This window comes from Oryx dammah, unplaced genomic scaffold, assembly GCF_014754425.2.
Source record: "Oryx dammah isolate SB20612 unplaced genomic scaffold, SCBI_Odam_1.1 HiC_scaffold_10, whole genome shotgun sequence".
Classification (NCBI taxonomy): Eukaryota; Metazoa; Chordata; class Mammalia; order Artiodactyla; family Bovidae; genus Oryx; species Oryx dammah.
The window spans coordinates 4,183,164-4,196,718 of record NW_024070194.1 but is presented as its reverse complement, the minus strand read 5'-3'; the positions used below and the strand labels follow the sequence as shown (position 1 = coordinate 4,196,718).

The following is a 13,555-nucleotide window of genomic DNA, read 5'->3' as shown; positions in this document are numbered from 1 at the left end:
TGGCTTCCTGAGAGGGATGGCTTGACCACCGGATGTAAACAAGAAAGGCCGAGTCTGTGCGTCCCCGTTCTTAGAAGGAGTCGCCTCGATTGGTCGGGGTGGTGTCTCTGCTGGAGAACTCTGGGCGTCCCTTGGGTGGCGTGTCTGTCTGCCAGGATTGAGTTGGCCCGGTAAGCCACAGCCTGTGCTTCTGTTCTGTGAACGTGAGCCTTTTTAGACTCCCCATTACAACACAGGTGGTTCTGTCACCTCAGAACCACCTACTGGGTCACTTACTGGGGCCCGAGACATTTCCCAGTTCTCAGCGACAAGGCGGCTCAGAGCCGAAGCTGGCAGCGTCCACAGGCAGCACACAGGTGCCGCCACCTCCCACGAAGCCATCCCTCCCCTGCCTTTGGACGTGGCTTCTTCCAGGAGACAGGAGATGGGCTCTGAGGTGGGCTTTTTTGTTTTGTTCTCCTGGAATGACTAACACATCTTCAAGAATACATCTTCTCTCTCAAGGAAAAAAAAAGTCCTCAACAGATATGTAAAAAGAGACATTTGAAAAAGATTTTTAACCACTTATAAATATTTTCTATTCCAACAAGGATATGATATTTTGAGGACAGATACAAAGCATAAAAATACAGATAAGAAAATAAAATTTAATACCATACTCATTAATTTGGGGTTGCCATTATATATTATCAAGCAGCAGTTTTTTTGTACAATACAGGAAGACTCGCAAACTTTGGAAATATACTACATTCAGCAACAGGGCAGATTGCTGTTGGAAGGATTATCTATTTACACGACCTTGGATGTAGCAAGTGCAAACCTCCACCTAACAGATCCTTCTAACACACGTGCAACACACCCATCTTGACAGTTTAGACATCCTTTTTCTCTCTCTTTGAGGCCCTATTGCCTCTTCCCATACTGAAAATATCTCATGAACAGTTTTACTCGGCCAAACTTCCCCCGGCCTCTGTCACTGACAAAACTTTCTTGATTGCTGTCACATCCTATTACACGTTCTCTTGCCTGTTTATGTCTCCAATCTAATGCTTTTGTTTCTCTTTCCTTTGTTATTTGGTATAGCTGTTTATGAAAGTGCTTCCTATAATACCCAGCTAGGATGTCTTAGAGAAAAAGAGTCTGTGAGTGTCTTACAGACACAAGCACATACATCTATACGTACAGAAATCTGAGCTACTAGGAGGCCCTTTGCACTACTGTGGTTAGAATAGTGATGGAAAGCGCATTAGTCTTTTTCCACCCCATGCACAATGCAGCTGAGTGACTTTGCTACAATAGCAGGAAGGCACTTGGGTAAAACATTCAGATAACCGAGGAAAGGCCAAATTCCCTCATGTGCAAAAAAAAAAAAAAAAAAAAGGCTCCCAGCCAGGTCAAGTGAGAATAGATTGCTCACCAAACGCTCGAGCCCCATCCCCGTGACGTCAGCATTGCTGGAGAGTTCCTTGGGTAAAGCTGCTTAAATAAGGAACTCTTTATCAATGATGATTTTTGCATCCCAGAAAGCTTGCGTCCTGCAATGTTGGTCAGCTTCTTACTGACACTCTGTTTGTTGAGAAGAATTTTGCTAAACTCTGCTCGGGGTGGGTGGAAAAGTCCCCCTCCTTGGGGGAAAAGAAATGCTACGTCCTGACAGAAAGGGTGCAGACAGGTGGCTGCAAAGGTACTCTGCTCTTTCTCTGGAGCCCTGCACACAGCAGGCCTGGGTCACCAGGTCCTGAGCTCTGGTCCAGCTGTCAAAAGGTCTTCTCTCTCTGGGGAGACCTGACAACCAAGCCAGAACTTAGAAAACCCACGGGGAACCCTTAACTGCCACTGTCTGAGTGATTATCAGCTCTAAGGTAGAAGGCCTGAGCAAAGCCTTCTGAAGACTGCTAGGAATATTTACACTCCATGCTGATTGGGGAGAAGCAATTAACATCTGAAAAGGAATCCCTGGCTTGTCCTGGGGTCTCTGCAATTAGTGTAAACAAACATCTGTGTGATTAAAAACTCACCTGCCAAGAACTTGGAGGGTTTTATTTGTTTGCAAAAATTGCCCTGGGGAGACAGACACTGGCGGGTGCACTACCAGAGATAAACAGGGCGGGTGGGGCCGGGCGGAATAAACTGCGCACCCCTTCTGAGTGGTCGGAGCCGAGTGCATCCAAATTGAGGGCCGTGCAGGGGGTGGGTTTGCTTCTATTTAGGTCACTTTTGTGTTGGATGAAGCAGCTAATGTAGATGGGTCTTTGGGGGTGGGGGAGGGGGCGGGTTTCAATGGATCCTGGCAAAGGTAACCAGCGAACTTTGGAGCCAAATCCTGAGCTTGTGTGTCCCACTTTGAGTCTAGGCCGGACAGGGGATTCAGCCTTCTTCCTGGAGGAACCCACCCACTTAAACACTTGGACCTGCCAGTGACCACACTTAACAACAATACCTGCATGGCGGTTTTTTGGGGCGGTGGGGGAGGATTGCTTCAGCCCTTCTGCCATTCCTTCCCAAAATTCAATGCACATGCTTAAGATTCTTCTTAACTACATTATGGAAAAGCACTTGGGCTGTTGGAGAAAAGTAAGTGGGAAGAGCAGAGAGTTGGGAAGCTTGTCCGGCTGCAGTGGACGGTGCTCACCCTGCAGCTGGGGTGACACCCACCAGTCCCGTGCAGGGGGGAAGGCAGCTGGCCAAGAAGGCCCCCCCTCCAGCCAGCTTTTTGAAAGCAGAGAAGGTGGTGGGGGGGAGCAGACACATGTCATAACTTAAGGCCAAGAAGTTTTAACAGGTGAACTTGTATAAGCCAGATCGGGTTTGTTTCTTTTTGCTTCAGAAGCAGAAAATCTAAAAACCAAGCTTGAGCTGTGGCCCATCCACGGTGAGGCCCATGCGACCACTAGGTGAGTATGGGCTGGCTTCTCTGTTTCTCTCCAGCCTGTCAGCTCGGTCATGTTCCTTTGGTTGCTCTGTTGGAGAACCTCCTTTCCTTCAAAAGGTACAAGAGTCGTATTGGTGACCCGAGAAAGTGAAGGCGAGGGCTGGGGTTCAGTTGCCACGCCCCCATCTTCTGTTCCAGCGGGCGGTCTTGATCAGAATGTATCTGGGGTCAGCAGGCACTTAAGGCTTGGATGGGACACCGTCAAAGTCAACGGAGATGCTCTTTGGGATTCAGAGCAAGACGCGGGATGCAGAGAGAGAGAGGAGGCGAGCTGGGGAATGAAAGTTAGCTTTCAGCGGGTACTTGGCCCTGCCCGTAGCTCCGGGGCAGGGTTGATGCTAGGGCGGAGGGCGAGGGGGCCTGGGAGGCTCCGGGTCAGCGATGTGGACGGTGTCGTTCATGCTAATGACTTCTACGTTTGATTTCGGGCAGGAGGTCCTGAAAACTCCTTCCTGATAATTTCATTGACTACAAAAGAAAGAGAAGGGGCAAGTGAGATGGCAGGAAAAACACAAATGTGGTCAGCTCTCTAGAACCTAATTCAAGCGGGCTGTTTTTTAAAACAGGTTTTTGTGCTTTGTGACAATACATTCGACAACTTTTAACATAAGAAATGCCTTCCCACATTGTGACACCCCCCCACCCCCTGAAATGATGCTATTTTGTGGTATGGGTTTGTTAGTGAAAATTGCCCAAATGGTAACTTTTAAAAATTGTGGTGGCAGAAGTGGGAGCTGGGCCATGGGCATGATTTACGGAACACACACTCCTTTTTATTGAATGCACTGAGGTGCTCTACTTATACCAAACTCTGTCTGTTACTAGGACATCCAGAAAACACCCACTCTGTGACCAAAACACAGCTTGACCCACAAAACCTACAGCTTTCAAGAGGGGCCTTTAAAAGGAGAGAGGGCGGAGCTACCACAAAGACTAGGCATGAGTGCAAAGGAAACCTCCATCTCTCCCAGCACGAGCAGGCATTCCACCCCCTCACCCCTCCTCCCAGATCACACTATGAGCCTTCTCAAATACCAGCATCCTCCAGGGACCCTGGAAAATTCCATCAGCCCCTGCCCCAGGAGACTGTGGGGAATCAGCAGGGAACCAAGAAGGCGACGCCACCCACTAGCGTCAAGGAACTAGCCCTCCTCTCCGCTTCTCACCACTTCTCTGAGGCATCAGCTCCTAGAACCAGCACAGGAAGGTCTAGAATAGTGGCAATTACAACAAGCCTGCCTTCAGTGTTCTTGGGGAAAGTTGCCATCACAGGCAGCCCGGACACCAGGCAGGGTTGTGTACCGCCTTAAAGTGTGTGCACACCTTGGTTACTGCAGCTGATGGTGTGGACTAGCCCAAGGGGCAGACCCCCTGGATCCATCAAAGGGAGATGGATCTCCCCCTTCCCAGTCCAGCACTAAATTTCTTCCCACAGGCTCCTCCTCCGTTTTCTTATCTCAGTCTTATCCTGAAACTGTAGAGACGGGAGATGAGCAGCGAGGGCTAAGTGTCCAGATGGGTCCAGAGTCCCTCCGTGGTCACGCCGGGACCTCCTAGGTTCAGGGTGCTTTTCCCTGGAAAACCCCTGCCAGGATGAGTCTGCAATGCCCAGAATAAGGAGAGAGCAAATACACTCTGCTCTGTTGCTGGATGAGCGGGGTTTAACTTTCGGCTCCCTCACTAAATGGGCTGTGTGACCTCACCTCTCCATGCCTCAGTTTTCTGCAGAGTGAGACTCCTATTGTGTGTACATTTCAAGATGGTGAGGATGCTGGGTTCTGATGTGCAGGACCCTCGCATGATGCCAGGTGCCCAGTACCATGCAGCGGTGGCTGTGACGGGCAGTGACTGCCCCCATGCTTCGTGCTGGACAGGAAACCCAGTGCTCCGCATCAGTGGGCTTTGGTTCACGGCAGAAATGACTCGGCAGCCTCCCTGTTCTTCAGATGTGTGCTGAGAGCAGGTTCAGGGAGAGGCCGAGGGTTCAGGGTCCAGAGCCAGGTGGCCGGGGCTGGACACCCACCCCTGTCACTCCCCCCGCACACTGGGTGAGCTTGGCCGTGGTGATGGAGCTGCTCTGTGCCTCAGTTTCCCCCTCTGCACGTTGTATAAAGACATGCCCTTCTGTCTACAGTTGTTGAGGTGCTTAAATGAGATAACACAAAATTATGCCAGTCCCCAGTGTACAGCAGATGCTGGTGTGCAGGGTAGTATGTGCAGCTGTCCTATGAGAAAGTGACAGTGTACAGAGTGACAACTGGTTCTCAAGTGCAGGAACGGACCCACTGATAGGAACTCGGAGGATGACTCCATGCCTTCAGCTAACCAGCTCTAACCGGGCACTGTGTACCAGCTGCCAGCTGACGCCCGGGAGCGGGCTGAAGAAGCCCCCCCGACCCCCTCCCCGGCCTCTGGGAAGCGTGAGGGGCTGGGGGTCCTGGGCGGGGGCCGCGGGGCAGGAGCGAACGCGCGGTGCCAGGGGCGGAGGTGGGGCTCGGTGCGGCCTCACGCGAAGCTTTTCAAAGCCCGGATTCTGAAGGGCTTCCTGTTTTCTCAACCTAGGAAGCCGAGAGGAGTCAATCCTCAATGGAAACTCTTCACGGCCTCAGTTTTCTAAAAATAACGGCTGGGCAGAACCGCTGGCAGCGCCGCGCTCACCAGAAGGGTCGTTTCCCTCCTCGGGGCCGGGGGGCGGCCAAGCCCCGCGCCCGGTGGACAGGGCCCACCCCGGCTCTCAGCCCGTGGGCGGGCGGGGGCGTGCAGGCGGGCCCCGCGCACCCACGGCCGGCCCTCTGGGGAGAGGAACCTTTCGGAAACCTCAGCGCTCCGCCCCTGCCGTGGCTGAGAACGTTCTCGTGCAGAAGCGGCGGGGGGTGGTGCCCGCGGCTGTGGCCTCAGGGGCTCTGGATAAAGCGTGGGCTCCACGTTCCTCGAGGGGGGTCTCGACAGGACCACCTCACCCCGACTTGAGAGGCCCCACCTCTGCGCCCTCGAGCCCTGGGGTGGGAGGGGAGAGGGGCCGCTGCGCTGCGCTGCGCTGACTCTGGATGGATCTCATGATGTCAGCAAGGAGCTGACATGTGTCCCCCCCGCGGCCCTGCCGCCTCTTCTGTCCCATCTCAGCCTCCCTTCCTCAGTCCAGCCCTCTGCGTGCTTTGCTGTCGCTGTTTGGTCGCCAAGTCATGCCCAACTCTCTTGGGTTCCCTCCATCACAGGCCAGACCCGGAGGCCTCGGTAGCATCACACGTCCCACACTGAAAACCCAATAAAAGTAACTATTCAGTGTCACCTCCCTCAGCACACACGGTGGAGCTGATATCCCAAACCCTGTTTCCCAGAGAAGGATGCCCGCCGAGACGTACCAGAACTTCCCAGCAGCAGCATGAACCTTAGCAGGGGGGAGGGTTTCCCAGCGCATTTCCCACTAGTGACTCCAGTGCAAAGGCAACATTAACACCAGTGGCCCTTGACTGGACACCCAGCGGGAACTAAGAGTCCCACCCGCGAAGTCTGCATCCGGGGGCCAGGATGACACACATGCAGCTAAGGGTCAGTGCTCACTCAGCCAGCTGTCACAGAGCCTCCTGAAGGCGCTTCTTCCCTCCCTGAACTTAGAACTTGGCAATGCTTGTGACCTCGCAGGGGCCGGAACGCTGGCAGGCTGCCTCTGCTCTGCATGGCCTTAGGGGACTTACCATCACGTAACTCTTCAGACCCCACCCACAGCTTTGGGCTACAGGCCTCATCAAGGGGCTTTTTGTCCTTTCCACTGAGCCTCTGAAGCCTGGCCCTTCTAGAAAGCTCTTCCCCAGCTCTCAGTGCCTCCAGAGCCCGTGGGGATGGCTGGGAAGGGAGAAAGGCTGTGGAGGCACTTAGCAAGTGAAAAGCTTTGTGAAACCCCAGTCACAGGGGAAGCAACGTCCCCCGCTGGCAACGGCCCCCTTTCCACCGGCTCGTGGGGCAGTCAGGCCTGGTGCTCAGGACACAGCAGGCCAGCTCTGGAGCTCACGCCTGGCCTTCAGAGTGGCTTTCCCTGAGCGCAGCTGGGGCAAGAGGGGGACACATCCAGAGAGTGCAGCACGGGCCTTCTGGTTTGGCCGCCCTGGTGTCCAGCCACCTTGCTGGCGCCGCTTGGGCCCCGGAGGGAGAAGAGCAGCCAGCACAGGAGCAGGCCCACAGGGGGCTGGCCGCCCCGTCACCGCACCCTGCTCCGGGAGCGAAACGTGCAGACTCGGCATCCAGCCTCGAGCGCGCAGCCTCCCTGCTCCGGGAGCCACTCTCTGGCCGCCCCAGGCTCTCGAGGGCCCGCACACGGTCTGACCAGACTTGGTCTGACCAGACTTGGGAAAACATGCCTGAGGTTTGGGAGAGAAACAGGATGAGGCCCGTCCCCTCCTTCCCGGTGCTTCTTTCTCAGGGGATTAAGTTCCAAAGTCAGCAGTTAAAGGGAAGAAAGCCTAGAATAGTCAAAATTCCCTGGAAAGTCTTAAGTGGCACCTCTGGTCTATCTGTGTGGGTTTCTGTGTGCAACCCTGAGTGGCCATTCTCCGGCAAGCTGAAGCTGGAGAACCTCCGAGCTCGGTTAGGAGAAGGAAGTCGGCATGCAGGTGTCCCGGCCCGCAAGTGAACCGGAAAATTCCTGGGGCAGAGTGGGGTGCTAGCAGAAATTAGTTTCAAGAAATTGAACACTAATCAACCCAGAGTTGTTTGATGAACAATCCTAGTAAAAGGCATTGATTCCCCCAACTGGTACCCCTGAAAAGTAGGGAAAGAAAACACACTCTGCTTTCCTTTTCTTCTTTACCATTGGTGTGTTTACTAAAGCTGGGGAACTCTCTCTCAGGTCAAATGTGGCCCCCGGCCTGTTTCGTTAAAGTTTTATTGGCACACAGCCATGCCCATTTGCTCACATATTATGTGGCTGCTTTCATATTTTTTTTTTAAGCAGAGCTGAGGTATTAAGGGGCTATAATAAAGCTGAAAATATTTTTATCTGGCCCTTTATAGAAAGTTTTTAACCCTTGCTATATTCTTTTTATGTCTGTAGCTATTAGGATTGTTATTGATTTGTAGTATCTCTTTATATATAAATGACCTTTGTCATGTAACCTGAAAACATTACATATTTCTTTTATGGTGTTTTAAAGAAAAATGTATAATTTTTATATACTTCCATCTGTCTGTCTTTTCTTTCTGGTTTCAGCCCTGGGTGTCCCATTTAGAAGTCACCCTGAGGTTGTAGCTGTGTTCGACATCCGTGTTTTCATCACGGCCCCTCTCTATAAGGGTAGCAAAAGGTCAGGGGTGTTTGTGGCAGACTGAACACTGCTGGCCTCAATTCTGTTCCAAGAAAGTGATTCTCGGTGACCACCTTAACCGCTCAGCACACATGCCTCTGCTCATTCACCTAGCAGAGGCTGCCCTGGTCTTTCCTGACTCATACAAACGACGCTAAGGGTTCCAGGGCCCCAGAAGAAAGGTGATGGCCAGCAAGCTTCACAGCAGTCTCTTTACCCATAAGGTGAAGCCATATAATGAATGTACAGGTTAATAAAATGGGCTGTGGGTTCAAATCCTGATCCCTCCCCCTTCACCTGCCATGCCAGGTGACTGCCTGTCTTTCTCCATCTATAAAATGAGGACAACTGTATTGCTAGGTGTGGTCTGAGAAGTAACTGAGGGCTTGGTACAGTGCCTGGCACACAGCTCTGAAAAAAAGCGAACAGCTTATAGTCTTTAACAGAGAAGAAGCTCCAGGCAAGCAACCTACCAACAACTCATCTGTCAGCTGGATAAGAGAAAAACCAGGTGGTCCGGGGTGGTGTAGGGTCCTCGTGGTGGGCTAAGATGCGTGCACGGTTCAGCGAGCAGACAGGTGACTCGGATAAGGTGGCCCAGGAGGGGCAGAGAGCCTGGAGGACTCAGTGTTTGCTTCTGGAGGGAGTCAGGACCCCAGGGAAGGAACATAAGGTGGCTTCCAGGCAAAGGTAATATTCAGGAAGAGGGGCAGGAGGGAAGTCAGGATATGGACAGGGAGAGGAGCCATTTGGAGAACTGCTCGTGGCCGGATTTGGGAAGAGGTGGCATGGACGGGTGCTCAGGGTGCTCACATGCTGATGGGAGTGACCTGGACCTCAGAGTCTGACCTGGAGCCAATTCCCACTGTGGACAGTGTCCTGAGGCTACTGAGCCTCTTGCTAAGCTCTGCTTTCTCATTAATATGTTATTGAGTGCTTCCCACCTACCAGGGCATCTTCACGAGCCCGGGGTGCTGTGAGGGAACAAGAAAACTGAAGAACTAGGATCGTGAACTGCCGGGAACTGGTATATGGAGGAGACTGAGCGCCATGGGTGGGGCGGGGGGCGGAGGTCTCTGCTGATTGTCCCCAGGGCTGGGGCCAAGCAGAGCCTTGAGTGAAGTGAGGGAGAAAAGCAGAAGAGGCGAGGAGACTGGCAACCGGGCAGAGGCAGGAGGCACGCACCGCGCCTGGGGAGCACGCAGAGGGCAAGCCCGTGGTTGGCTGCGGGGGTGCGGGAGGGCGACAGGAGGCAGGTCACAGTGGGGACTAGAGCAGGGGAAACAGGGGCCCAGGGCAGGGCTCTGGGGTAAAGGGGACCTTTAGCACGTGGTGGGGGCTTCCCTGGGGGCTCAGTGGTAAAGAATCCACCTGTAATGCAGCAGACGTGGGTTCGATCCCTGGGTCTGGAAGATCCCCTGGAGAAGGGAATGGCAAACCACCCCAGTATTCTTGCCTGGGAAATCCCATGGATGGAGGAGCCTGGTGGGCTGCAGTCCATGGGGTCCTTTCACTGACAAATGGACAATTAACCCATCAATGACCAGGGGATTTCTGCAGAAACTAACACCTGTGGCTGAAATACGTCTCCGGTCAATAATGTATTTAAAAAGTCACAGCCCAGTAGAACATCAAGAGGCACATAAGCCAGAAATACTGGCACTGGCTGGCCTCTGGCGAGCCCTCACCATGTGCTGGGTACGGCGCGCGCTCCCTGATTCTAACCACCTACAGAGGAGGGAATAACAGCAGTGGCAGCTGAGGCGCAGGAAGGTAAAGGGCAAGGTCAAGGCCCCGCCCCAGTGGGAGTGGGTCAAGGCCCCTCCCGGTGCGGTTACCTGGGCTCCTCTGCACAGGCCCAGATTCCAGAGTTGACGGTGGGGGCGGATCTCCTGAGCTCAGTGGGAAAACCACACACAGCTCTAGCCTAGGTCCAGAGCCTGGTTTCCCATTCAGAAGTCAAGTGGTGGGTTAACCCCTTCCAAAGCACCAAAGAAGGCCCCTCGGGGGAGGTGGAGCTTTGAGTTGACGACAGGACTGGAGAGGACCCAAGTACTGGGCACCTCCAGAGGTTTCTGATCTGCCTGCCCCCTCTCTCGTTCCCCAGTGCAGAATTCCCCACGACTGATGGAGAACACGTTCCCTCACTGCAAACACCACACACGGGGTACAAAACCACCAGGGAGCTGACTCAGGGGGAGCAGAGCTTCCAGAGGCTGGGACCCAGCTCTGCTGCCTCCTCCCTGGAAGAGGGTGCTGGGTCCCCTGGGAGAGCATGCAAGCACCCCACGCCTCGTAGCCACCCCCTACGCCCCACCCAGCTGCTGGCTCCAGCCTCCAAGAATCTCAGGTATGTTCCCTGGGGATGGTGGGGTCTAGCCCTCAAGAGTAGGAAATGTTGGAAAATGAGAGGGCCTTCAGGTGGTAGAGTTTTCCTTTAATTAAAAAAAAAAAAATCAAGGTAAGGAAACACACAGCTGGAAAACAAAAGAAAAGGCAGAAGATATCAATTACCTTTAACTTTGATTTCTCGGATCAAAGATCACAGTCTTTCTGTTTCATAATATGTTTTGTATCCAGCTAAGGTGTGTGTCTATCAGCTCTGAAAAAGATTTGCAAAACCATTTTTGAGAAGAAAAAAAAAATCACCTCTATTACACTTCCAACTCATGCTAATATTATCCATTTAATGAGTAGCTGTTGACCCAGGCCCTCTCAGAACCCAGAATAGAACTCAACCCTCTGGCCATAGTTTAAGCCCCAGTTCTGTATGGTCTTAACATCTGTGCCAGAATTCACCCCAAACCAGGGTAATATCACTTGAGATGAGGGACCTGGTATAAAGAAACAGGAATCTCTGAAAGCAAAGTTCATCAGCAAAGATAACAGTAGTTGTTTTTTTTTTTTTTTTTTTCTGTAAAGTGAGACAAAATGACTGTATTGCCGGTATGCTGTGCAATTTCAAATCATGGCCAGCTAAAGAGATAAAATAACACTGGCAGATCAGAAAATCAGAATCTGATGATGTAGCTACTCAAAATGTAACCAGCCTCCTACAGGCTTTTCTGTCTATGCTACATTTGACCCCTGCTTCCTCCGCAAGAGAGAGACAACCTCAGTGGGCATGCAAATTCTTACCACTGTACACTTTCTTCCTGTTTTTCTCTGGTTGACAAGTTACTATTTTTATAGTCCCTGCCCAACTGAAGGTGCTTAGCAAGGAGATGGGAGCTTTGTATTCCACAGGCTTTCAGTTATATCGCATTCTCACTTCCATTTTAAATAGCTCCGCTCGGTAGCTGTAGCATGCCTACAGCTTTCAAAGTACCAGTTTTCTCAACCCCTCTTTAAAGTGGCCGAATTAGAAGACCAGAGTGCGTTTTGAGTGCTTGATTCAGAAGTATTTTCTGGGATTAGTTTCTTGCAGGGAATGACCTCGCCTTTCCCTAGATGCAGCCTTATTTGCATCCTTAGGTAAACCAGGATAGTCTCTCAAAAAGGCACGAGCGCCCTACATGCTCATCCGCAAGGCAGAGGACACGCGATAGTGAGATCGCGTCTGCAGTTCCGGGCAGTCCCATGTGCTGGGCTCCAGTCAGGGCTGGTCTGATTGGGACTGGCTGGGTTAGGCACAGGCTGCCGCTCATCCCCCTTCTCCTCCTCCGTAGTGGCCGTGACCACAGTTGGGACCATGCATTTCAGATCCTCTCCTGAAGCGGAAAAGCCCACAGGCGGCTCCCTCACCCTCTCTCCGGTCTCTACTACGACACACTGGCTGGTTCCAAATCCAAGGCAGACGACTGTCTGACCGTTCACCACTCAGGGTCTTAAAATGACCAAAGGACTGTTTTCAGCCCAGACCTCACCCCTGAACGTCAGACTTAGATGTCAAACTGCCCACGAGGGATTCAAAACTTCACAGTCAAAACCCGTCCCCTGATCGTCACCGCCATCGCCTCCGGCACCCCGCTCCTCTCCTTCCATTGTAGGAAATGTACCCGCCCTCCTTCCGGTCGTTCAGGTCAATCTTGGTCACAGCCCACATCCTCTCCAGACGCAGATGCTCCTGGATCTGCCCTCAAAGTCTACCCAGAAACTAAAAGTCTCCCCCACCTCTTGTCTGGCCCCCAGCACTGGCCCTCGCCCATCTCCGTGCTTCTCTTCGGGGTTTCTGGTCCTCCCCCCAACCCAGCTGGTCCTCTTGGCACTTAAGGCACAACATACGGCCTTGATGGTTGTTCCTGGAAAAAAATGGCTCCAAGGTGCTAACATGGCCAAGATGTTTGCACTTTATCCACCAATTCAAGTGGGCTTCCCTGGTGGCCCAGCAGTAAAGCATCCGCCTGCCAATGCAGGAGACTCGGGTTTGATCCCTGGATTGAGAAGATTCCTGGAGAAGGAAATGTCAACCCACTTCAGTATCCCTGCCTGCGAAATCCCGTGGACGGAGGGGCCTGGTGAGCTATAGTCCATGGGGTCACAAGAGTTGGATGCGACTGAGCAACTGAACAACGGCAGCCGTTCAAGTTGCACTGAGTGGGGGCGGGCACCGTGCACACGTCCAAGGTCACAGCCTTGGAGCCGCACTTTTGAATCAAGGTGAAACGCCCGCAGCAGCAGCAGGTCCCCCAGGAGCCCAGGGCTGCTCCAGCTCCACACCCGTCCCCCTGTCAAGAGTTCAGAGAGTTCATAAAACATCACACTGATAGGTTTGGTTGCAGACTTTTGAGGTGCAACTTCCTGTTCAGTTATGAATTTTCACCTTTGATCGTCTGCTGCTTGGTGGAAGGCAGGCACCAGGAGCCAGAGGCAGGGCCTGTCTCAGTTCAGCCAAGACCTTGACCACAGCCCTCCCACTCTGCAGAGGGCTGCCCACGCCCCTTCCTTCCTCCTCAGTTATCTCTGGGGGCGGGGGCTCTGATGACCACTTCTCAGGCCACGTTCCTGAGGCAGAGAAGGATGGAGCGGGCCACCCAGGAACTGTCCTGGCTCTGCAAGTGCTAGTCCCAGATCAGGACTTCTCACACGTGTAAGATCATCGAGCTGCCCTGGGGATGGGTGAAAATGCAGTTTTGCAGCAGCAGGACTTGACATGAAAGCACTCAGGCAACGTGAAGTGAAGTCTGACAACCTCTGCTGGGCCTCCGTCTCCCACACAGCGGGGATCAGGACACCTCCTTGGAGACCCTGCTGGGAGACGGAGCTGCCTTAGTCACAGGCAGATGTTCATGAGCTCAGCCGTACAGACCGTAAAGAAGAAAGACGGAAGGACGAGAAGACGCTGTGGAGGGAGACAGGTCAGCCCGTTCCGTGCTCCCCAGGAACC

General features: G+C 53.0%; 1 protein-coding gene across 4 annotated transcripts in view; it reads right to left on the bottom strand.

The window, feature by feature from the left end:
• Nucleotides 1–2,372: 2,372 nt before the first annotated feature.
• The window catches only part of NFATC2 (nuclear factor of activated T cells 2), a 151,320-nt gene continuing 140,137 nt past the window's right edge, over nucleotides 2,373–13,555 (bottom strand). For 3 of the 4 annotated variants that reach the window (XM_040248150.1, XM_040248151.1, XM_040248148.1), the window contains exon 10: nucleotides 2,373–3,400. In XM_040248150.1, coding sequence (XP_040104084.1) covers nucleotides 3,345–3,400 — 56 coding nt within the window. In that variant the 3' untranslated portion in view covers nucleotides 2,373–3,344. Of the gene's footprint in view, nucleotides 3,401–10,743; nucleotides 10,832–13,555 lie in introns of all 4 variants that reach the window. The other variant, XM_040248149.1, reaches the window with a different exon arrangement.